Source organism: Nomascus leucogenys, chromosome 4 (genome assembly GCF_006542625.1).
Source record: "Nomascus leucogenys isolate Asia chromosome 4, Asia_NLE_v1, whole genome shotgun sequence".
Classification (NCBI taxonomy): Eukaryota; Metazoa; Chordata; class Mammalia; order Primates; family Hylobatidae; genus Nomascus; species Nomascus leucogenys.
Genome location: NC_044384.1, coordinates 119,313,347 through 119,339,884, shown reverse-complemented (window position 1 = coordinate 119,339,884; position 26,538 = coordinate 119,313,347). Strand labels below are relative to the sequence as shown.

The window sequence follows — 26,538 nt, the reverse complement described above, 5'->3', positions numbered from 1 at the left end:
GATATAAGCCGGAAACGCCTCTGGGAGCATGTTAGTAATGTTGTAGGAGGCTGGGGGTGAGGACTTAAAAGTGAGGGAAATGTTATCTGGAGAGAGGAAAGGGGACTCCAGTTACATAAAAAAGTTTGGCAACACTGTTGCCATGGCCTTCTGTAATATGGAAAATAAAAAATGTACTTCATGAACTCAGCAACCTTGCTAAGGAGATTTCTGGGCTGAGTTTCCAAAGTGCTACCTGATTTTTACATGGCTAGCTAGTGGCACCTCTTTCTACCACAGTGCATGAACCAGTCATGTTGTTAAAGACATTGTCTCCATGCATGAAATTATATATACCCTATGCCAAGCTTGTCCAACCCACAGCCTATGGACCACATGCAGCCCAACACAAATTCGTAAACTTTCTTAAAGCATTATCAGATTCTTTTCGCAAGTTTTTTTTTTTTTTTTTTAGCTTATCAGCTATCATTAGTGTTAGGGTGTTTTATGTGTGGCCCAAGACAGTTCTTCTTCCAGTGTGGCCTAGGGAAGCCAAAAGATTGGATACCCCTGCCCTAAGCCTTCTCCAGGTCCCCAAAGAGTTGGCACTGTCACAATGACAATGGCTAACCTTTTGTCTTCCAGGCTACTCAACCCTTTTGGAGAAGGTGGCAACATCATTGGCACTGTCATCTTAGACAAAAGAGAGTGGGACTGGCAGAAGATCAGCTATCTCAAAATTGGAAAGCAGGTCACTAGTTCCTATCCACTATGATTCGTTTGGCTTTCTTCACTCCTCTGTACTGTGGCTTCTCCTTTCCCCCATGATTTTCATTAAACATCTACACAAAAATTATTTAATATGTGCAAAATGTATAAATAACTAACCCTGCCCTTCACCATATCCATGATCCTGCATTTTGTGTGTTTCCTTTCCTTGTTTTCCTTTACGGTTTCACTACATGTGAATCCCTAGTGATAGATTTATTTTTGCTTGTTTCTGAACTAACAGAAATGGGATCACACTGTATGTATTCTCCCAAAACTTGCTTTATTCTCTCAACATTAGGTTCATAAATTTCACCTATTTGTTTTTTGTCTTAATCTTTGTAACCAGTCTGTAAAACCAAATGGCTGTCCTCTCTGTTCTGGCACAATGTGTTGTGCATATCAGGTGACCAATAAACACTGTAGGATGATCCTGGGCAGGATATGTCCACAGTGTTGGGAGGAAAGCTGAGTGTTGGGAGAGAAGCTGAGGCAGGGCTTGGAACATGTCAGGGGTCCAGGGTCTAAAACCCCTCATGGCCTTTGGAATGGGTCTAGACTTGTGAGCTCCTTGCTTCTAGCACTCCCATTATCTCAAGTAGCCATATGTTTCAAGGAAAATGCTAAACCATCACAGCTGTAGCTCATTCACTTGATACACCACTTCCTTCCAACCCCCACATCCTCACCACCTGTTTCTTTGTTTTATCACCAATAAATAGCGTGGGCTCCGAGAGCTCAGGGCCTTCGCAGCCTCCATACTAGGGTTGGCCCCCTGGTCCCACTTTCTCTCTTGTCTTTTCTCATTCCTTTGACTGCGCTGGACTTTGTAGCACCCACAGCCTAGTGTTGGGTCTGATCACCCCAACACACAGAATAGCTGGGTAGCTCACGCTCATGCAAATGTAGTTGTAATATTCAGGAATAAGAGTTTCCAGAGAAGGTACAAAACTTTTAGGTGACCCCCAAAAAATTTAAAAACAAGAAAAAAAACAAAAAACTTCTAGGTGGCTAGGAGTGGTGGCTCTTGCCTATAATCCCAGCACTTTGAGAGGCCAAGGCAGGAAGATTGCCTGAGACCAGGAGTTCAAGATCAGCCTGAGCAACATAGCAAGACCCTGTTTCTACCAAAAAAAAAAAAAACTTTTTAAAAATAAACTAAAAACTTTTAGGCAACTGCTAAAAATGAATCATTTGGTGTAAAGGAGACAGAGCAGGGACCTCTCTTAAAGGCCTGTGGATCTCCCAAGCATGGAAATAACAGAAAATCTTGAGTTCCTTCAAGGGAAATTCCAGGCACCTTCCCAGCATTTAGAAGTAAATGAGCAAATTAATGAGCAAGAAGGTAATAGTAGCTTAAAACAATACCCAAGGCCGGGCACAGTGGCTCATGCCTGTAATCCCAGCACTTTGGGAGGCTGAGGCAGGCAGATCACTTGAGCTCAGGAGTTCGAGACCAGCCTGGGCAACATGGCAAAATCCCATCTCTACAAAAAATACAAAAATTAGCATTGTGACATGTACCTGTAGTCCCAACTACTTGAGAAGCTGAGGGAGAAGATCACTTGAGCTGGGAGGCAGAGGTTGCAGTGAGCTGAGATTGTGCCACTGCACTCCAGCCTGGATGACAGAGCAAGACTCTACCTCAAAAAAAAAGAAAAAAAAAAAAAGCCAAGGAAGTTAGAGTCAGAAGATGGTCCCTATAGAAACTAATGATGCATCTTACCATATGTCCCTGAGTTGTTTTTTAGAAACCCAGACCCTCACGAAATGTATCCACTGGCATGTAGACCTCAGATAATGAGGAACTGAGGATTGAACTCTGACCACTGTTCTGTGTTGTTAACATCTTTCAGAGGGGCCTGAAAGTCATGTCTGCAAATCAGAACTAACATTCTTTTTTTTTTCTTTTATTTTTTCTTTTTGGAGACAGTGTCTCACTGTGTTGCCCAGGCTGGAGTGCAGTGGCACAATCATGGCTCACTGCAACCTCCACCTTCCAGACCCAAGCAATCCTCCCACCTCAGTCTCCCAAGTAGCTAGAATCACAGGTCTGTGCCACCATGGTCAGCTAATTTTTAAATTATTTTTGTAGAGATGGGGTCTCCCTATACTGCCCAGGCTGAGAACTAACGTTCTTTTCTGCTGACCCCAAATTTTTAGACAAAGCTTTGTCTAAAGTTCCTTAACCAATTGCAAAAAAGAAAATCTCTGATTCACCTATGACCTGTGGGTCCCCCTCTCCCACTTTGAGATGTCCTGCTTTTTTAGGTCAAACCAATGTGTAGCTCCATGTATTGATTTATGACTTTGCCTGTAACCTCTGCCCCACGCACCTTTATTTTACTTTTTATTTTTGAGACAGGGTCTCGCTCTTTCGTTCAGGCTGGAGTGCAGTGGCACAATTACAGTTCACTGCAACCTCGACCTTCTAGGCTCAAGTAATCCTCTCATCTCAGCCTATCCCGACTAGCTGGGACACCCAGCTAATTTTAATTTTTCGTAGAGACACGGTATGTGTTATCCAGGCTGGTCTTGAACTCCTGAGCTCAAGCAATCTCCCCACCCTGGCCTCCCAAAGTGTTGACATTACAGGTGTGAGCCACTGCGCCTGGCCCCCAACTACCTTTAAAAACCCTTACTTGCCAGCCATCAAGGAGGAGCTACCTGATTCTCCTTGCTTGGTACCCTACAGATAAACACCCTTCTTTCTCCCTCTGCAAACCTTGGTGTGGGTATTTGGCCTTACTGTGCTAGGTGAAGGGACCCTAGTTCAGTTAGATAACATAAATATTTGCAGTGTATGTGTACTACCCAAGTACATGACTTCATTATTCAATTTGACAAATGCGTTCTGTTACACAAATACAGAAAGGATTAATAAAGCTTGACTAGTCCATCTTTCCCATTATCCCTGCAAGTATCCTTGCATTAGTGCAAATAATTGAGAACAAACCATTGGTGAGGGGATGGAAAGACTGCTCTGGCTCACCAGCTCCCTTTAAGTAGTTCCTTAAGTAAATATCATAAATAAATATTTCATACAATGTAGAGAGCAAAGCAAAAATAACAGTTCTCTGAGCATCAAACTAAGTATTATTATCATTTTTTTGAAACGGAGTTTTGCTCTTGTCGCCCAGGCTGGAGTGCAGTGGCAAGATCTCGGCTCACTGCAACCTCCGCCTCCCAGGTTCAAGCGATTCTCCTGTCTCAGCCTCCCGAGTAACTGGGATTACAGGCATCTGCCACCATGCCTGGCTAATTTTTTGTATTTTCAGTAGAGACGGGGTTTTGCCAAGTTGGGCAGACTGGTCTCGATCTCCTGAGCTCAGGTGATCTGCCTGCCTCGACCTCCTAAAGTGCTGGGGTTATAGGCATGAGCCATGGCGCCAGGCCTAGGCTTAGTTTTTTGTAGGTACTAGAGTATTTGTTTCTTTAGCCAGAATCCACTGATATTTTAGTCTTCTGGTTCTCAATCTTGGCTTCCTTTTGCGATTACCTCTTGAACTTTAAAAAATCCTGCTCCAGCCTGGGCAACAGAAGGAGACTGTCTCAAAAAATATATAAGTCAATAAATAAATAAATATCCTGATGCCTGGATCCCACCATGGGACATTCTGATGTAACTGGCCTGCAGTGGTGCCTGGGCATGGGGATTTTTAAAAGCCCCAGTGACTCTAATATGCAGCAGAGTTTGAGAACCACTGGTTTAAAGGACTTTGTCCTACTCTAACAGCGTCTAGCACAGTGCCTGGCAGAGACTGATGCTCAGAATGAACAAACTAAGGTTCTATTTGTCAAGAAGGAGGAGAGCATTGTGTTACTCACAAATGCAAACAAACCACAAGCAAGGGATAAGTCACGCCCTAGGCAAAGACAATAGTAAGGCAATTCCTGCCAAGTAGGCGTGTGAGGGTGACACCCACTGAATGCAAGCTGTTGTTACCTTTTTTCCTTTATTTTTATGTATTTACTTTTTGTTGAGACAGGGTCTCACTGTCCTTCAGTCTGGAGTGCAGTGGCCCTATCCTGGCTCACTGAAGCCTCGACCTCCTGGGCACATGCAATTCTCCCGGCTCAGCCTCCCAAGTAGCTAGGACTACAGGTGCGTGCCACCATGCTTGGCTAATTTTTAAAATTTTTGTACAGACGGGTGGGGGCGGGGGGTCCTAATTATGTTGCCCCGGCTGGTCTCGAACTCCTGGGCTCAAGTGATCTTCCTGACTCAGCCTCCAAAAGTGCTGGGGTTACAGGCGTGAGCCACTGCACCAGGTCAAGTTTCTGTCTTGACTCTAACTAGAAAAGGTGTCATCCTTGAAATGCAGATACTGTCCAGCCAAATTCCAAAGTTCTCTGAAGATCCAAGTTTGCTAAGAAGTTCAGAGGTGCCAGGCTGTGTCTTGTTTGTGCAAATGAAACAGAGGATGACAAGGCCGGTTGGGCATTTCGAGCTCTGCCCCAAGTCTGGTCGGCTTGATAGTCAACCTAGGAGCCTCTCTCGGCTCCAAATGGCAATGTGTCAGCCCTTCCCGCGTAGGGAAAAAGGAGCGTGTAAGGGGCACCACGGCGAGCTGGTTGGGTCTGCTCCACCCATAAGGATGGAGTGCAGCCTCCACCGGGAACCAGGGGCGCGAGTCGCTGCTCAGTGGCCCGAGCCTGCACGTGGCGCGGCAGGAGCTGCTGTCTAGGGCCGCGCAGCGACAGGGGTTGAGGACTACATATCCCGACGTGCCTTGGGCAGGGTGGGGCGGTGCTGGAGCCGGGCCGGGAGGCCGGCCAGGGCGAGGCGTGCGCAGTGATTCTTGGGAGTGGCGAAGCGGGTCCTGCCCGGCTGTCAGCTGTGGCCCCCAGCGCCGGGCGGGGGTGGCCGCGACCATTGGCGGAGAGGCGAACGGGGCGGGGCCGCCTCCAGCCGCTGCGGGCAAGGCTGAACAGGCGGAGGTGGGCAGCCGGCCAGGGAAGCACGGTCCAGGCGGCTACATTCGGCCTGGCCATGGCAGCGGCGCCCCTGAAAGTGTGCATCGTGGGCTCGGGGAACTGGTGAGCGGCGGCGGGTTGGAGGCCGGGGCTCCGCTTCCAGGAAGGGCCTCTCCCGGGCGGTGAGGACTGCGCGCCCCATGCTGCGGCGTGGGCACCGGGCACTGCGCGCAGGGAGGCGGGGTGGGCGACCTCGTTGCTGGGCTGGGCACCGTGCGCCCGAGGAGGCCGCACTGGGGCACTCGCTTGGGAGGCGCTGGGCCCGCGTGCGTGCGGGGCACAGCGCGGAGAGAGGGCACCCCGCGCACGCGGGCACCTGTCTGCGTCCCCGTTACTGAGCGCACAGAAGCCACCTGCTTGCCACGCCTGGGTGTTTTGCACAATATCCTAAGGGCGTATTCCGTTCTCCACGGCGGATCTCCTGGGTCAAGGACTTGGAGGAGGCTCGAGCATTCTTACTGCAGTTTTGGTGTTGAGGAAACCGAGGCGGAGAGGGCTAAAGGGCACTTGCTGCCCAGGTCACGGGCGGGGCATGCTCTGCCCTTCAAGGTGCCCGTCTCGCCCCCGCTTCTGATAGATCCACTATCTTATCGTCGTATCAGGAAGAAAATCCAAGTTTCAACAGGCCGCTCTCCCTGAGGCGTTGAGTATTCTCCCTTGCCGAGATGTTTGCGAAGCTTTGCGTGTCTTTGGGGCCTTATTTGACTTTAACATTTTATAGAGCACTTTAGAAATGTCAGTTCTTCTAGTACCCTTAATCAAACGTACACTGTGGGATTCTCTGGTGTGTTTGGGTGAATGTAGAGGTAGGGGTGTGAAGGGGGAAGGAAGCAAAGTGTAGCATCTGGTGTTTCCAAGCCTTTTTTCATTGCTGTACACTCTTCGCCACATTGGAGGGACTGGTGTACAATAGTTAAGAGTGATGATGTCCTTTCAGTGCTTCTGTTTCCGGTTTTTCTGTGGCGTGACAGGCATCAGAAGTGCTGCAGCAGTTGGTTCTAGGTAGCTGGTCTTAGTTTTACTCTTTCAAGACTTGGCCCAGAAAGTACTTATTGAAGGAAACCTTACCTGGTTCTTCATTTTTCCATCCCAGCAAGGCCAGTGGCCTCTCTCTGTGTCCCTATTGCTGGCCTGTGTCATTGCATCATAAGGAGTTATTTGATTATCTGTCTCCAAGTTTTGAGAATGGCATCTACTCTAGTGCCTGGCATATGCTAAGTCAATACTAAGACTTTGTTGCCCAGGCTAGACTGCAGTGGTGCGATCTTGGCTCACTGCAACCTCCACCTCCCGGATTCAAGCGATTCTTGTGCCTCATCCACTTGAGTAGCTGGGATTACAGGTGTGAGCCACCGCTCCCTGCCTAAAAACTAATTTTTAAAATCATAATGATATTTGATTGAATAATACATTCACGTTGTTTAACAACCAGGGCTGGGCACAGTGGCTCATGCCTGTAATCCTAGCACTTTGAGAGGCTGAGGTGGGCCCAGGAGTTTGAGACTAGCCTGGACAACATGGCAAAACCCCGCCTCTACAAAAAATAAAATATTAGTCGGGCATGGTGGCACATGCCTGTGGTCCCAGCTACTTGGGATGCTAAGGCAGCAGAATTGCCTGACCCTGGGAGGCAGAGGTTGCAGTGAGCCGAAATCAGATTGCACCATCGCACTCTAGTCTGTGTGAAGGGAGTGAAACCCTGTCTCAAAAGAACAAAACAAAACAAAAAATAAAAAACAAAAACCAAAGAGTACCAAAAACAGTGAAACATCACCCATCCACATTTATCCCCCCTGAATACCTCCTGGAGGAAAACCAGTGTTATGAATTACTTCTGTCCTTTCTGGAGGAATTCCATGCAAGTGAATGCTTACATATATTCCTTTTCCCCTTACCCTACAAATACTAGGGTATTGCATACTTTTCTGTGAGCTGCATTTTTCAACCAACAACAGAATGTTCTACACAATATTTAATAGAGTTTGGTACCTTGCTGCTGCAAAGCTTAATTTGGACTTTCAGCTTGGCTTTGCCAGTTTTTTTTCGTTTTTTTTTTTTTTTTTTAAGACAGAGTCTCGCTCTGTCGCCCAGACTGGAGTGCAGTGGCACAATCTCGGCTCACTGCAAGCTCTGCTTCCCGGGTTCACACCATTCTCCTGCCTCAGCCTCCCAAGTAGCTGGGACTACAGGCACCTGCCACCATGCCTGGCTAATTTTTTGTATTTTTAGTAGAGACGGGGTTTCACTGTGTTAGCCAGGATGGTCTCGATCTCCTGACCTCGTGATCCGCCCGCCTCGGCCTCCCAAAGTGCTGGAATTACAGGCATGAGCCACCGCGCCTGGCCGGCTTTGCCAGTTTTAATCTCAAGGTCACTTGAGTGCAGTGTCAGCTCCCCTGTTGGCCATGCCATTTGAAAGGCACCCATTTAGCACATGTTTTTTTAACATTAGTTTTTTAGTCTGTAAAATTCCACAGATGACAGCCCCTTTTCCTAATTTGCAAGGTGCAGGACAAGTAGCACAGCTCTGCCATGCTGGAACTGAGCCTGGAGCAAGAGTAGTGAAGTGAGCCTCCTGCCCCCTCTGCTGGGATTTGGCTGCCTGCCCATGGCTTCTTCATTCTGGTGTACTTGACTGTTTCCTTGGCCCACTCCAGCCCAGGGAAATGGAGTAGAACTTGGCCAGTGATACTGAAGCAGAGCAATTGAGAAATGTGCTGATGGTTTGGGCTGGCTGCCTGGCTTCATTAATTATGGGATTAGACGGGAACAATTCTTGGCTTCTGTGCCACTGCCTTGGGTACAGAGATACTCCAGTCCTAGAGAGAGGATCACGACCTCCACAGAGGGATTCAGGAACTCAGGAACTGAAAACAACATGGAGAAGCCCCAGAGGGGTGTTCAGCTCTAGTCAGTAGACATTTGAGTGTTGCCCGGTGAAGAGACTGTGGTCTGACCAGGGACGCAGACACAGCTGGACACAGTCCCTGTCCTTAAACAACTTACCTTCAGGTCTGAGATCAGTGAGGACATGGAAGATAAGACCAAAGGAAATGCCAAGTGGAATGGAGTAACTGCTCTGTTACACTTTAAATCGTGTTTCTTTTTGTTGTTGTTGTTGTTTTTCTTGAGACAGAGTCTCGCTCTGTCGCCCAGGCTACAGTGCAGTGGTGCAATCTCGGCTCACCGCAAGCTTTGCCTCCCAGGTTCACGCCATTCTCCTGCCTCAGCCTCCCAAGTAGCTGGGACTACAGGCGCCCGCCACCACGCCCAGCTAATTTTTTGTATTTTTTAGGAGAGACGAGGTTTCACTGTGTTAGCCAGGATGGTCTCGATCTCCTGACCTTGTGATCTGCCTGCCTCGGCCTCCCAAAGTGCTGGGATTACAGGCGTAAGCCACTGCGCCAGGCCTAAATGGTGTTTCTTAAAGTGTGGTCCCAAGACCACGTGTGTCAGAATTACCACTGAAACTAGACTTGCTTAATCATATCCCCTGAGAATGAGATTTTTTTTTCTGAAGGAACTTTAGCCTTTTGCCAATTTTAATACAGATCACCAAGAGATAGACCTACCCTTCCAGATCTGGTTCTTACCTCAGGAATGTCAAGTTGCTTAAGCAGTATTTATACTTGGAACTTTAGGGCAGCTTAGCCTGCTTGTGTAAATAAAGGTGTTTGTCACATTTGAGAACTCTCACATGGAGTGCCTCTCCCAAGTCATTTGTCATCAGTTGCAATACGGTTACCAGAATACTGAATCTAGCTGGCTTGCCAGGGAGCTTCAGCCAGGGAGGTCCTGGGCAGGAAAGTAGACGTGTTGTATAACATGCACTTGTCCTGTCCTTTGGTGAAGCTCATTTTCTCTACATAGATCAGAGAGAGGAGGCTAGAGGAGGGGCCGTCATGCATCCAGCTGAGCCCTGCTGTGTTGCCCACTGCTGCAGGTGCAGGGAGGGACTTCCTAACCTGCATGACTTTTCCTGGCCCTGTGAATTTGATTTGGAAAAACAACAAAAGCTTCTCAGGTTCTTTCAAAGATGAAACAGTTTCTTTTTTCTTTTTTTGTTTTTGTTGTTGTTGAGACAGAGTCAGCTCTGTTACCCAGACTGGAGTGCAATGGCACCATCTTGGCTCACTGCAACCTCCATCTGCTGGGTTCTAGCGATTCTCATGCCTCAGCCTTCTGAGTAGCTGGGATTACAGGTGGGCACCACCATGCCTGGCTAAGTTTTATATTTTTAGTAGAGACAGGGTTTTGCCGTGTTGGCCAGGTTGGTCTTGAACTCCTGGCCTAAGTAATCTGCCCACCTTGGCCTCCCAAAGTGCTGGGATTACAGGCATGAGCCACAGTGCCTGGCCCAAAGTTTCTTTCTTTTAACCAGCACCTTGGGAAGATCACCCAGACACAGTGCAAAATAAAGTTCTAGAGTTAAAACCTCAGGGCTGTATTTACAGCCAAATCCTTGTGATAGGAAGCATATGTCCAGAAACACATCCTAAATCTCCTTTGGAGGCAGCGTAGTGCAGTGGTATAAGAAAGAGCTTGGGAATCTGATTGCCTAGGTTTCTGCCTGGGTCCCCCACTTGGCAGCTCTGAGGCCTTGGGAAAAGCACTTCTCTCTAAGAATCATGTATTGATACCTGCTGTCCGGGATTATGGTTAGGATTAAATGAAATGATCTGAGGAGAGTGCATGGTGACTAGCACTCAGTAAATGACAATTGCTATTAGTATTATTAGTTTTATCATCCTTGATTGGACCTGTCATTAAGTCACAAAATGGACTGGTTTGGGGTTTGGCCAAGGGGTGGAGAGGCAGAGGATAGGAGAGAAGACAGGAGATGAGGAGAGAGGCTGATAGACAGCTGGAGGAGTGTCCTTGGGAGTTGCCTATCTCTTGCCTTTGTTTTCACATCACCCCACAGCCTGACATTTTCTCTGATACTGAAGGTCAAGGAGAGCTTTGGCCCACTTTGCACTGATGACTGAAGCTGGACCTGTGACTCTGTCTTTTTTTTTTTTTTTTTTGGTCTGCTGGAACTGGTTGGGTGCAGCATCCTGGCTGTTCATCTGCCCTGGGCACCCTTTTGTCTGTCCTACTCAGTTTCTGTTGTGATTCTCGCCACACAGAGCTCAGAAACAATTTGAGTGACTATAAGTTAGCTCCTTTATGGTCAGAAATAATCCTTCCCTGAGGACAGGTGCACGGACACACTTCTGCCTTGGAAGTTGGAGTGAGAGTTGATAGGTGGACTGGAGATGAACTGGGAAGAGATTTACAGTTCCCTCGTGGGCTAAGGTGAGAAAGTTTGTACAGCTTTTTAAAAAGTAATATTTAACCACCTGTTTCCTTCATCTCCCCCACCTGTTCAGTATACAAATCATGAGTGTGGCTGGGTGCAGTGGCTCATGCCTATAACCTCAATACTTCGGGAGGCTGAGGTAGAAGAATCATTTGAGCCCCACAATTTGAGTCCAGCCTGAGAAACATAGCAAGACCCTGTCTCTAAATTTAAAAAATAAATAAATAAAATATAAATAAAAATCATGGCTGGGCGCAGTGGCTCATACCTGTAATCCCAACACTTTGGGAGGCTGAGGTAGGTGGATTGGTTTAGCCTAGGAGTTCAAGACCAGCCTAGACAACTTAGTGAGACCCCGTCTCTACAAAAAATGTATAAAAATTAGCTGGGCATGATGGCATGCACCCGTAGTCCCACCCACTTGGGAGGCTAAGGCAGGAGAATCACTTGAGCCCAGGAGGCAAAGGTTGCAGTGAGCCAAGATGGCACCATTGCACTCCAGCCTGGGTGACAGGAGGGAAACCCTATCTCAAAAAATATATATGTAGTATAATAATGCCTACTATTCTAGGAATGAGTCGAGAGCTCTCAGTGTCTTACCTTAACCTTTCATTTCTTAACCTTTACCTCTTGTTTCATTCTTCCATTCCATCTCCTTCTCTTCCTTAAGAGGCATAAATATTTTCTGTGTGTCATGTACATGATGTTATTTCATTTAAACATGTAACAGGCCTGTGGGGTACTATTATTATAACCCTATGTTAGATGACATAACGAAGATTTAGAGAAAACTTGCTTAGGTCAACAATAACTATTAGGTGGACTTGAAACCCAGATCCTTGTAACCCCCAAAGACCATGTTTCTGTAAATTCTTACCATTTTCAGTGTGAAGCATACTTTCACATGAGGAGAAATATCATTTTCATAAAATGTTGAGTATCCTCCCAACAAAATCCAATTTTATATTCCCCTTCTGAGAAATAAAATGGAAGCAAGGCCTTAAAAATCATCTCATTCAGTTTCCCACCAATATAGTCATCCCTTCTCCTATAGATATGACAGATGATTATAGTTTACTATTTTCAAGGCAATTGATCTTAAAATTAATTAGAAGATTAATTGTTGAAAAAATCTTATCTTTTTTTCTTCTTTGTATGTGAAGAAAAATCTTAGGAAAATCTAAGCTAAAAATCTATCACCTCTAACTTTTACCTGTTAATCCCAGAGCAACACCTGGGTGAGCCTACTCTTCTCTAAGTCATGTCCCTTTGGACAGAAACGTCACATATCCCCTAAATCTTGTCACTGGCAGGCCAAGTAGCATCCCCAAGTCTCCCAGTGGTTGCAGGTGGACGGTAGTTTCTGGGGTCCTCACCATCTGTGTCACCATTCTCCTTTCCCTTTCCTCCTCCCCAACTTGGTGTTGTCAGAAACTAAGCTCACTGTGCCAGAAGTGTCCTGGGCTCCCATAAGGTTATATTGGTGACACTTTGTAGTTATTCTGCTTTGAGGCCAGCCTCTTCCACAATTGGAAGAGGAGAACTGAATCAAGTCATCTCTCACTGCCTAAAAGTCTACCCCCAAACTTAGTGGCTTCAGACAGCAATCATTTATTAACTCATGATTCTGGGGTTTAATAATTTGGGCTGACCTGACAGATTTTCTGCTGATCTAGCCTAGGCTCACTCATATGGCTGTGGTTGGCTGGTGAGTTGGTTGGACACTCTCACCCACTTTTTTTTTTGTTGTTATTTTTTGAGAGTCTCACTCTGTCACCCAGGCTGGAGTACAGTGGCATGATCACAATGCATTGCAGCCTCAACCTCCAGGCTCAAGCAATCCTCCCACCTTAACCTCCTGAGTAGCTGGGACTAGAGGCACACACCACCATGCCTGGCTAATCTTCAGATTTCATCATAGAGGTGGGGTCTTACTATGTTGCCCAGGCTGATTTCGAACACCTGGGCTCAAGTGATCCTCCTGCCCTGGCCTCCCAAAGTACTGGGATTACACGCATGAGCCACCACACCCAGTCTGGCTGGGACTCTTGGTCCTAGATGACATCCTTCATGTCTGGCAGTGGGCAGGCTTCAGCCAGCGTGAGAGGGGTGACCAGCGCACATGTCTCTCATCCTTCAGCAGGCTAGCTTAGGCTTCTCCATGTGGTGGTTGGGTTCTAACAAGAGTAAGAGAAGGCAAACCTTCATGAACTTAATAGGCACTTTTCAAGCTGTAGCACGAATTGGGCCAGATGCTTTTCTAGTCCATGTGTTCAGGAGAGTCATAATTTCCTAAATCTGTGGCTTTAAATTTTTTGACTTGCAACTAACTGACATACAATTTTATATTATGATGGAAGATACTTCATATCCAACCAGAAACAAATGTTTCACAGTAACAAATGTTACTGTGGGTGAGATTAACTGTGATATTTTCTCCTTGTATTTATTTTGTACCTGCATAATCTTCAGTTTGAGAAACACTGTCCTAGATAGTAAAACAGTTTCTCATTCTTATTGTTTCCGGAATTGGTTCCTTCCGGTGGGTTCTTGGTCTCACTGACTTCGAGCACGAAGCTGCGGACCCTCACGATGAGTGTTACAGTTCTTAAAGATGGTGTGTCCAGAGTTTGTTCCTTCAGATGTTCAGATGTGTTCGGAGTTTCTTCCTTCCGGTGGGTTCGTGGTCTCACTGACTTCAGGAGTGAAGCCACAGACCTTCGCAGTGAGTGTTACAGCTCTTAAAGGTGGCGCATCCAGAGTTGTTTATTCCTCCCGGTGGGTTTGTGGTCTCGCTTACTTCAGGAGTGAAGCCGCAGACCTCTGCAGTGAGTGTTACAGCTCATGAAGATAGTACAGACCCAAAGAGTGAGCAGCAGCAAGATTTATTGTGAAGAGTGAAAGAACACACATAGAGTGGAAGGGGATCCGAGCGGGTTGCCACCACTGGCTGGGGTGGCCAGCTTCTATTCCTTTATTTGGCCCCGCCCACATCCTGCTGATTGGTCCATTTTACAGAGCGCTGCTTGATCCATTTTACAGAGTGCTGATTGATCCGTTTTATAGAGTGCTGATTGGTGCATTTACAATCCTTTAGCTAGACACAGAGTGCTGATTGGTGCGTTTTTACAGAGTGCTGATTGGTGCATTTACAATCCTTTAGCTAGACACAGAGTGCTGATTGGTGCATTTACAATCCTTTAGCTAGACACAGAGTGCTGATTGGTGCGTTTTTCCAGAGTACTGATTGGTGGGTTTACAATCCTTTAGCTAGACACAGAGCGCTGATTGGTGCGTTTTTACAGAGTGCTGATTGGTGCATTTACAATATTTTAGCTAGGCAGAAAAGTTCTCCAAGTCCCCACTCGACCCAGGAAGTCCAGCTGGCTTCACCTCTCATTATCATTACAGCCAGAGTCACATGTATGTCCTAAGAAAACTATATCCTCATTATTTGGATTTTCTCTACCTGGTTTTTCCAGTGCTGAAGAAAGGAAGTGGTTTGCATGGGTTATAGGCAAAAAAAAGAACCAAAAGATTCGTGTTTCTCCAGTCCTGGAGGAGGAGGAGAACTCTAACCTAATAGCCCTAACACTGGCTATCTGGACAGAAATATCCCCAAGATGAAATTAGTAATTCATGTAGCTACCTCAGCTTGATGGAAATGTCTTCAAGCATCTAAACCCTTTTTGTGTACATTGAATTTTTTTTTTTTTTTTTTTTTTTTTTTGGAGACAGTCTTGCTCTGTTGCATAGGCTGGAGTGCAGTGGCACGATCTTGGCTCACTGCAACCTCCACTTCCCGGGTTCAAGCAATTCTCCTGCCTCAGCCTCCGAGTAGCTGGGACTACAGGCACGTGCCACCACGCCAGGCTAATTTTTTTGTATTTTTAGTAGAGACGGGGTTTCACCATGTTAGCCGGGATGGTCTCGATCTCCTGACCTCGTGATGCGCCTGCCTCGGCCTCTCAAAGTGCTGGGATTACAGGTGTGAGCCACTGCACCCGGCCAGGTTGAACTTTTTAAGTTGGGTTTCTTGAGTGGATCCACCCAGTGACAGGAAGTACCTTTTGTAGACTGTACTCCATGGTTTTCCATTGTGTGGGTTGTCTGTTGAAACCTGCATGTGCAAACACTTTGACAACTGTAATATGTTATATAAATGTTAGAAATGATTATGGATAAATTTGCATTATCACATATAATTAAATGACCATGCATTCACATTTGTCTTCAACTGTGGTTTATACTTGTCCCAGTCTAATTTCAGAGCATTCTCAAAAGGATCTTGTTTTAAACAATAAATCTTATGGTAAACTGCTTAAAATGAACTCTTGTGAGTTTGAGTAACATGATTCTGATCCTCACAACCAGGACCAGCAATGATGGCAGATAGATTTCATCTCAAGCACTGACTCTAGTTGATTGATGGTGGCTGCAGAGAGTTTTGTGTTGAGAAGGATTCTGGGGAAGAGAGTAGCTTTGCCAGGAAAGAGTGCTGTGACCTACGATAGCAAGCTGGGGTGGGGATTGGGGTGGGGACTGACAGCATCTAGCTTGGACTGATTTACTACTACCAATTTTACTACTACTCATATTTAAATTTACTACTACTTGGACTAGTTACTTCTACCAAAGTAGAACCCATCTGTGAGGCCTTGCCTGACACAGCCAGCTCATGCTCAGCTTTGGCCCACAGCTGCACAAATGTTAGATTCAGTAGTAAGGACTATCCCGGTTAACCCCTTAAGCACTTTATGTGTTATCCCAGTTAATCCTCACAGTATGAGGTACTGTATTGTCATTATCCTTATTTTATAATAAGTCTGAGCTTACAAAAGTTATGTAATGTGTTCTAAGTTACACAGATACTATGCAGTAGAGTGGTTGAAGTTCTCTGCCTTCCTGCCCACTTGAAAGGTGGCTATTGGGACTACATTTAAATGTTAACTAATTAAAATGTAAATACTATGTGTAGCTACATAGGCAGTGGAGCTCTACATCCTTATTTTCTCCTTGCTTTTTCATGTAACTGTGCCTTGAAGCCCTTTCCATATCTATACATAAAGAACATCTTCATTCTTTTTTATACTTGTATAATATTCCTGGGTGTAGGTACGCTTTTGTTTAATCAGTTTCCTGTTGATGGATATTCTAAGAGTTCTGCAGTGAATAGCCTTATACTGAACCATCTGCATATATGTTGGTGGAAGCCAGAACAACACATGAGAAATAATTTAGTCATGATTTCTTATTTTGTTTTTCACTTTGTAATAAGCAAGTATGAGGAAGGTGGAGAGTGACATTCCAGCTGTAGAGGGCCTAGAAACATAAGCAGAAAAGAGATTTGTTTGTTCTGGATTACCTAGCACGTCTGGTGTAGAGCTCAGGTTTGAAAGCTGAGATTTTGCATCGTTGAGACTCTGGTGGATGTTTGCAAATGGTTTTCAGTAATTCTCATTATCCAGGAATGAGGGCAGGGGTGTATAGTCTTTCAGTTGTTATGTCCAACAGAGACCAAGTGCCAGGTGGCTGTTAGAATTTGCACTACATGGTTCTTTCCATTATCAATAGTTGGGCCTGCAGAATGTATTTATCTAAAAAGTTTTTGCTAGGATGTAGAATATGCTTGTTTGAAGCACCATGGACAGTTTGGTTCTCTGCCATCCTTGCTTAAGACTGGTGGTCCTTAAAGGCAATTTGAGACTGTGACTTAGACATTCTCCAGGACCCTGTGTGTTGTTCTCCTCAGTGGGCAGGTAGATTCTCCTGCTATCTATGTCTTTGATTCTGATCTGAACTAATCACTGACCATTCCTCCATTCACTCAGATGAACATTGTTCCCATGGTGTGTGGGGTTGATAGCATGGCTGACCAGGTCATGGATAGCCATTTTTGAACAGGCTAATAGAGGTGTGGTCCATCCCAAACTGCTCCTACTTGGCTGCTCTGAAAACATATTGAAATAAGTATCGACTAAAATGAGACTTACGGGGCATCTGTGGATTTCAGTTAAACCTCCATAGTTTCTATTTTCTGGTTGGCTAACAGGCCTTGGGACTTGCTGGAACTTGTCTGCTTTGGATTTGGGATCTGTTAAAATATCTAAATGGGAATGATTTAAAATCAGAATAAAAAATAAACTAATACATGTCTATTTGGGAAAATTGGAAAAGATAGGCAAGTATGAAGAACACACTAACATTTGCTTGTAAACTTACCAACAAGAAAGGATGTATTCGTGCAACAAATGTTTGTTTTGCATCTACTATATCAACACTTCAATGTGCATGTGAATCTCTTGGGGACTGTGTTACAGAGCAGATTCTGATTCAGCAGGTCTGGAGTACGGCCTGAGGTTCAGCATTTCTAACACGCTCTCAGGGATATTTTCACTGCTGGTCCACAAACTACACTTTTAATAGGATCTGTCCATAGGCTGGGTCTTATGCTTGTTCTTGTGTGTTTTCTTGCCATCCTTTTCAAGTGTGTGTGTTTTTTTAATTGTGGCAAAATACACATAACATAAAATTTACCACCTTAACCATTTTTAAGCATACGGTTTAGTAGGGTTAAGAATGTTCACATTGTTCATATTGAAAACAATGAAAATATTGAAAAGAATTAGATCTCCAGAATTCTTTTCATCTTGCAAATCTGAAACTCTATATTCATTAAACGACAGTTCCTCAATCCACTCTTTCCCCAGTCCCTGGAAACCATGCTTCTACTTTCTGTCTCTATGAATTTGACTACTCTAAGTACCTCATATAAGTAGAATTATACATTATTTATCCTTCTGTGTCTGACTTATTTCAATTAGCATAATGTCTTCAAGCTTCATCCATGTTGTAACATGTGTCAGAATTTCCTTTTTAAGACTGGATAATATCCCATTGCATGTATAGACCACCTTTTGCTTATCCGTACATCAGTTAATGGACACTTGGGTTGCTTCCACCTTTTGGCAATTGTGAATAGTGTTGCTATGAACATGGGTGTACAAATACCTCTTTGAGACCCTGCTTTCAATTCTTTGGGGTATATACCCAGAAACAGAATTGCTTGATCATATGTTAGTTCTATTTTTATTCCTTGAGGAACTGCCATTTGGTTTTTCACAGTGGCTACAGTATTTTACAATTCTACCAACAGTATACAAGGGTCCTGATTTCTCTGCATCCTTACCAACACTTACTATTTTCTGTGTTAATAGTAGCCATCTAAGTGGATCTGAGGTGGTATTATTTATTAATTTCAAACTTGCAATCATATGGTATGTACAATTTTACATCCTTTTTGCTAAATGTAACATTCTATCATAAGCATTTTCCTCGCAGTTTGAATTTTGATAGAAAGTCTTTTCAGTCTCCTTCCTCTTTGAAGTGAAGTTGTTCATATTGATCTTTTTTCCTTTGTGGTTTCTTTCTTTGATTTTAAGCTTAGAAAGCTTCCCTATGTAGAGATCAAATAACATTCACCAAGTTGAATCTATTTTTAAAATACTTCATTTTTAACATTTGCATGTAATACTCTGGTATTTGGTTGTTCTTTAAAAGCCCTTTGACTGCAAAGAATTACGCAAAATGTTAATAGTGGTTCTCCCTGGGTGGTGAGATTATTCACAATTATTTTTTCATGTATTGCTTTTATGAGTGAAAAAGTACATGTTATTTAAACCACAAAGGACCACCCTCTTGCCCATGGAACCAGCCCGGGTCAGCTCTGGAAGAGATAGGGGCATGGAATGTGGAGAATCTAGCTGATGGCGAATTCTTCCTGGACCTCCGCTTCCTCCATAGTCAAAAGAAGGATGGACTGTAGGGTCCTTTCTGGCCTCGAAGAAATTCGTCAGGTTTTTAGGCCCAACTTGATAGTGTCAACCAAAAATAATCAAAAAGGTCAGAATCTAGTTTAAAGAGAGTTTAATTAAGTACGAAGGTTGAAAGTGAGCCTGCCGGCCGGATACAGTGGCTCACAACTGAATCCCAGCACTTTGGGAGGCCGAGGCAGGCGGATCACGAGGTCAAGAGATTGAGACCATGCCAGCCAACATGGTGAAACCCTGTCTCTACTAAAAATACAAAAATTAGTTGGGTGTGGTGGCATGTGCCTGTAAGTCCCAGCTACTGGGGAGCCTGAGGCAGGAGAATCGCTTAAACCCAGGAGGCGGAGGTTGCAGTGAGTCAAGATTGCACCACTGTACTCCAGCCTGGTGACAGAGTGAGACTCTGTCTCAAAAAACACAAAAAACAAACAAACAAACAAACAAAACAAGTGAGCCTGCCCAGAAAGAACAGATTCCAAGAAATTTGAGAGTGTTCATATAGAAAAAGTTCAAGGAAGTTTAACAGGATTTCAGCATGTTTCTATGTAAGTTACAATGATCTGATTAGTCAAGGTGGTCTTTTTGAGTGGTGGGGGAGGTATATTTAACATTCCACACTGCAGATGTAACCATCATTGGGTCTTGGACTGACGCTATCTGGTGCGAGTTAGGTACAGGACAATGAAGGAGGCAGTTAATGTACAACAAAGATCAGCAATTAGAAGCGGGAAGATCTGGTCTCTCCTAGTCATTTACAGTGAGGAAGTCAAGAACAGTGGGGAAGAGAGTGAAGCAGAATTGCAAGCATGCAAGTTATACATAACCCAGTCTCCAAGGCCTAACTTCCCCCTTGGCATAATAAATTTATTATGTTTAGAGGGTTCTGAAATTTTTATTTTTATTTAAAAACAGGCATCCATTCCTTGGCTGAAGTAGTACCTCCCCAGCCTAATTAAATACTACACCTTTTTAGAGAGAAAGGGGCGAGAAGGCTGTGGACAGAGTGAATGGCAAAGGGTTAGCCGGGGGTGGAGGCGGGGAGGGCATTGCCAAGCTGGGGGTTAGGACCTCCTGCAGGCGGGTGTCCATCCAGCTGGGACTCAGGGCCGTAGAGCAGAAGGGTTAAAAGGGATACTGTGGGTAAGGTATTTGAAACAGTGCCTGACACCTGGTACGCACCAAATTAGTGCTGTTTTTGCCCACCCTGTCCCTTCCTTGCCTCTTGCCCCTGCCACGCCATTTTCTCCACCTTCCCTCCCTCCTCTTTTTCTCCTCCCTTAGTCTCCCTGATCCTCTCCATTTCTCTTGCACTGTCTCCTCTTCTCTCCTTCCCGTAACCTGTCTCCTCTTCCTTCTTTTCTCTCCTCCCTGGATGTGTTGGTTCTAGATAAAATCTGTGCCTATTGTTGGCCATGCCACTTGCTATGAGTGAGCTTTGCCCCAGAGGCCTTACTGCTGCCGGGAAGGTACCCAGTCTCCTCCCCAGGTAAGGCCCACTAAGCCTTGGAGCTCCGCCCTGGCTAGGCTTTCTTTATATATATATATATTTCTCTATATATATTTCTATATGTATTTCTCTCTATATATTTCTATATATATTTCTATATATATATTTCTATATATAATATATATTTCTATATATTATATATCTATTTCTATATATAATATCTATTTCTGTATATATCTATTTCTATGTGTATTATATATATTTCTATATATATTATATATATTTCTATATATTATATATTTCTATATATTATATATATTTCTATATATTATATATTTCTATATATATTATATATTTCTATATATTATATATATTTCTATATATTATATATATTTCTATATATTATATATTTCTATATCATCTACTCAAGTTCCTTTTAAATTTTATTTGCATAGCATTACAGGATTTGTGAAATAGTGTATATTTTAAGGCCTAAGACTTAAGACAATTCATTATTTCATGGGTAATAGAATTTTATACATCTATGTAAAGACCCAGGACTGGCCATCAGCAGACCTGAGTCCTCCAAGTTCTGCCTTAGCTAGTTACTGACCTTTGCTCCAGGGGCCTTACTTCTGTCTGGAAGGCTCCCCAACCTCCTCCCCAGGTAAGATCTACCTGAAGGCCATACCTGGTTGTAGGATGCAAGGTGAACATGACTGAGTCTCATGCATCTTAATCTGCAAGATGAAGAGTTTGAGTAGGATTAAACACATCATGCAGGCAGCACCCTTATGGCTTTGGCTCTATCTGCTTCATAGCTATAGTATTATTTGACTGCTATTCTTTCTTTAAAAGTTTATTTTTATTCATTTATTTTTTGGAGACAGGGTTGTGTGCCATTACCCAGGCTGGAATGCGGTGGTATGATCATGGCTAACTGCAGCCTTGACCTCCTGGGTTCAACTGATCCTCTCGCTTCAGCCTCCTGAGTAGCTAGGATTACAGGTGCAGCCACCATGCCCAGCTAATTTTTTATATTTTGTAGAGACAGGATCTCACTATGTTGCGCAAGCTGTCTCAAACTCCTGGGCTCAAGAAATGCTCCCTCCTTAGCCTCCCAGTGTGCTGAGATTCCAGGTGGAAGCCACTGTGTCCAGCCTAAATGTTTACTTTAAAAGACAACTTCATACCACTATAGTAAATATCACAAGTAGAAGGTAACAACAACAAAACCCAGTGGAATGAAAACAAGACAGTGTTATAAAATTCTTGCCAGATAGTACTACCTGCCAAGGCCCAGAGTCTGAGGCCTCTTCAGACTTTGTGAAGAAGGGAAATTAGCACATGCTGGAGAGATGGTAACCACTTAATGGCACTGCAGCGAGACATTCTGCACTCGCTCAGGACCATGAGAGTTGAAAAGGGCACGAGTGATTCAGTGTCATTTGGTTTCGTGTGTATCCCTAGTACCCATTTCTCACTTTGGGAAGCACTGGATTCGATCATAGACCTGGAAAGAACCTTAAAGATTACCTGACCCCCCCACCCCGCATCATTTTGTAGACGGATGAGCTGAGCCTGATGTGGAGGTGGCTGCTCATGCCCTTGACCCAGCCATGTGAAGACCAGTGCCCTCGATTCTCAAAATGCGGGAGTTGAAAGACAGACAGACAGATAGACAGATAGATATGCAGAAGTTGAAAAATAGGCAGGCAGGTAGATAGAGAGATAGATAAGTGGGAATTGAAAGATAGATAGATAGATAGATAGATAGATAGATAGATAGATAGATAGATAAGACCTGTGCCTGACTACGCTTGTGTAGTGTTACAGAAAGCAGCTGAGACATGGAGAGTGCCAGCAGTGTGGCCACGGGACCCCAACTATGACCTGTTCACATGCAAACCACCTTTGTGGACTGTAGTCAGTACTTTTATTTTAAGCTCAGCTCTAATATATCTATGTACATTTTTGGAGTGGCCTTCTGTTGGCCAGTCATCTCTCTCTCTCTCTTTCTTTCTTTCTTTCTTTTTTCAGACAGAGTCTTCCTCTGTAGCCCAAGCTGGAGTACAGTGGCACGATCTCGGCTCACTGCAACCTCCGCCTCCTGAGTTCAAGCGACTCTCCTGCCTCAGCCTCTTGAGTAGCTGGGACTATAGGCGCACGCCACCATGCTCAGCTAATTTTTTTGTATTTTTAGTAGAGACGGGGTTTCACCATGTTGGCCAGGATGGTCTCAATCTCCTGACCTTGTGATCCGCCCGCCTCAGCCTCCCAAAGTGCTGGGATTACAGGTGTGAGCCACCACCCCCGGCCCATTTCTTTAGAACCGGGTATGTCACTTATAAGTAGACTCTGTTCCCTTCAAAACCCTCTGGCTCCTCCAAAACACTTTCCTTGCTCTGTTTCATCCACAAGAAAAATGAAACTGCTCTTTCACATTGGTCAGAAGAGGTAACACTTGGGACAAATGCATCTGGTACCATTCCAGAGGCACAAAGGAGTTTTGGGTGCAGGTTATACTTTTTGATTTTTTATAAACCACACAAATAAAAGTGGACAACAGAGAAAATATTAAGTTCAACATGGAGATTGGACTGGGCGCAGTGGCTCACGACTATAATCCTAGCACTTTGGGAAGCCAAAGTGGGAGGATCGTTTGAGCACTGGAGTTCAAGACTAGCCTGAGCAACATAGAGAGATTTTGTCTCTACAAAAGTTTTTTAAAAAATTAGCTGGGCATGGTGGCACACATGTAGTCCAGCTACTCGAGAGTATGGGATGATTCCCTTGAGCCTGGGAGGTCAAGGCTACAGTGAGCCATGACTGCACCACTGCACTCCAGCCTGGTCAGAGCAAGACATTGTCTCAAACAAACAAACAGAGAGAGTATACCAAAGGGAGTTAAAACAAAATGAAATATAGTGTTTTAAGTTCTGGTCCTCCTCCTCCATGTCCTGCCTCCCTGCCACCCTTGCCAAAAAAATTATTGTATAAATTATATATAGAGAACAAAACTAGGCCTTAAGGTACTAGGATCGTTTTGTTCCTCTCCATATGTGAATTTAATTCCACCGTCCTTCCTTCAACACTGAACACTACCCCAGCCCCTAATCCCTCCCACCACATTGCCAATCCCTGGGTGGCAAATCCAACAGTTTGGCCAACAATTACTTGGAGTGGCCTCTAGTTGTGTCAAAGATGCTGTATTTATGCATCGTCAGCTTTTGCTGCAACACAGCCCACTCTCCCCTAACTCAGCTGCTTAAAATAACAAGCATTTATGATTGCTTATGAGTTATGGATCAGCTGGTCGGGCTCACTCATGTGTCTGCAGTTAGCTGAGTATTTGGGTGGAAAGCATTGCTGTGTCTGCTCTTCCCAGCCCTGATTTGTGAAGCCTTTTTTGCTTCTCAGCAGGGGTTTGGTCTTCCTGAGCACCATCCTTGTGTCTTCTCCCTGCGCCCTGGGTTGGGCTGTCCATTATGGTTCTCTCAATAGAAGGTTGAGCCTGGGAGACTTGTCATGGATCAACATGTATTACGGTTGGATCCTTTGTATTGAAGTCCACTGCAGTTTACCCTTCTAACCACATCTGCTTCCACTTTCCACCACCTCTTACCACACACAGCATCATGAATGCTTTTTAGCTATTTATCTCTCTGAGCGGGTGGTAAGCTTTTGAGAGCAAAGAACACATTGCCTTTCCCCTGCTGTATTACCACCATCTGGCCCAATGCATTACGCATAGTAGGTGCTCAGTAAATATTTGATGACTGCGATAAATGAGTGAATTAATGAAATTATTGATGAAACCAGGAATGAAGTAGAATGAGGTCTTGATGACCCCCCAAGAGTAAAATAACTGGAATTCCCCTTATTAATTTTTTTATCCTGTCCCCTTAAGCCCCATTGAATCCCAAAGGACGTACAGACATGGTCTGGAGGGCCTAGTTCTTAATGGTACCAATGTTTGTTTAAATTTTCCTAACTCTAGACAGGTGTGGTGGCACGTGCCTGTAGTCCCAGCCACTCAGGAGGCTGAGTTGGAAGGATCACCTGAGCCCAGGAGGTCGAGGCTGCAGTGAGTTGTGATTGCGCCACTGCACTCCCGCCTGGGTAACAGAGTGAGATCCTGTATCAATAAATTAAATAAATAAATAAATATTCCCAACTCATTGCAGCAGATACTACAGGTTTGCCTCTGTTTGCAAATGTTTGTCTTCCCCAAGAGGCAGCTGTAAAGGGGAAAGCAAGTGTATTCCAGTAAGATCATGGGGAGGGATTCCTGGTTCTGATTTATTTTTCCACTTTTTTTCTATTGGTTTACTAGAAAACCAATAGAATAGTCTAGTGGTTTACTAGACTTAGATTCCTGGTGTCTCATAGCCCCTCATCAGTTGATGCTCAGTCCCCCAGAACCACACTTGTTCTCTATGACCTTGTGAAAGTTACTTGATGCCAGGGAACACTGTGAACCACAGCCTTTATCTCCCTGTGAGTACGTGAGCAGCTGTTTCTAAGATTAGAATAAAAGTCGTAATGATGGTGGGAGATTCCTGGCCTCCTTTCTACAAAGTGTCAGTAGGAGAATTGGATTAATGGGTATTTTTCTAATAGCCTGTCCTGCTGGCATAGAATAAGAATTTCACAGGTACAGCTGCATAGCCTTGATATCTACAGCTATTCTTTCGTGAGGGAGGAGGGCATGAGAATCCTAATCATTGTGCAGAGCAGTGGCTCTCAGCCCTGGCTGCACATCAAGTCATCAGGGAGCTTTAAAAAGTACAGATGCCTGATCCCACCACAGAAGTGCCAGTTCCATTGGCCTGGGGTGTGGTCTGGGCTCAGGATTTTTAAATCTCCCAGGTAACTCTGTGTGCAGCCAAAGTTGAGAACCACAGGTTCAGTTTATTCATTCTATGTCAGGAAAGGGACAATAATTATAATCTGTTAGAATTATTTGAATTTTTGTGGTTGTTAAAGCATATAGGTTTATATGCTGGGATGTATTATCATTGGGTTAGAATAACAGATTCATCCAAGGATGAAAATAAATGTCTCCAACATGTTCTGCATCTGCTTGGCTGCCCCTGCCTTTTGTTATCACCCCCTACTCCATCTCATCAAGTTGTCTTGAGAATAATTGTGAGAAAAAGTAGCAACTGCCCTAACACATGAATTTGCAAGATGCTCTTTACTGCATTCTCTCATTTGCTCCTCACACTAGGAAAGTCATCTAAGAAACAAACTGTCTCTCAGTTGAAAGTCCAGAGGGGAAAGCTGACAGGCTCAGCTAGGATCAAGTGCCCACTGTGGCCCCATCAGCGGCTTTTGTGAGATGGACACAGGTGCCTGGTCCGACCTCCTCTGTTGCAGCAACCACGTGCAGACCCGCACTGCTGTCGGGAGGACAGATGTTAACAAATCAGGGTCATTCTTGTCCCCTGTAGGAAAGCCTATGGGAGACTGAGCCGTCACTAGAACATGTTTGCTAAATAGAGATGCAGAGAAAAGGGAGCTTGGGGACCAGAGGCCAGCTTGGTTGCAGGGAGGAGGGAGTGCAAAGTACTCAGCAACTGGGCCCTGTGCTCTCCCTTTGCTCCTCTTCTGGAATCCACTCAGGTTCTTGTCTTTCCTTTGTGATTCTGCCTTGCACCTGTTGCAGTTCATCAAGACACAGTTTATTTTACTGTAGGTACATCTCAATATCCTTTGAAGACCTTCTAGGGTCATTTTCATGCTTTGGGGTGGATTTCTCTTCTGCCTGTGACGTTGTCTTCCAAGATAGGTTGATTCTTACTAGTTTCAAGGGGTGGTGCATTTTGACCTTAAGCCAAATTCTGGTGCTTTCCCGGTCACAGGTGGTGGTATTCCATGTGAAAACAACTAAGTTTCAAATGGCTTGGGGCTGATACACATCACATCTTGAGTAGGCTCAGTGTTTGAATCAGAATCAAAACACAAGTCTTCTGAATTTTAATCAAATGCTTTTTCTCTCCTGCCCAAGTAAGTTTATTTTTTTCTTTTCCACGGTTTCTTTTGCAGGGGTTCAGCTGTTGCAAAAATAATTGGTAATAATGTCAAGAAACTTCAGAAGTTTGCCTCCACAGTCAAGATGTGGGTGTTTGAAGAAACAGTTAATGGCCGAAAACTGACAGACATCATAAATAATGACCATGAAAATGTAAAATATCTTCCTGGACACAAGCTGCCAGAAAATGTGGTAAGACT

General features: G+C 44.6%; 1 protein-coding gene across 1 annotated transcript in view; it reads left to right on the top strand.

The window, feature by feature from the left end:
• The first annotated feature begins 5,536 nt into the window (after positions 1-5,536).
• GPD1L (glycerol-3-phosphate dehydrogenase 1 like) overlaps positions 5,537-26,538 on the top strand; it is a 64,014-nt gene continuing 43,012 nt past the window's right edge. The window contains exons 1-2 of the mRNA XM_012499244.2: positions 5,537-5,787; positions 26,353-26,530. Of these exons, the coding sequence (XP_012354698.2) occupies positions 5,741-5,787; positions 26,353-26,530 (225 nt within the window). The 5' untranslated portion in view covers positions 5,537-5,740. The remainder of the gene's footprint in view (positions 5,788-26,352; positions 26,531-26,538) is intronic.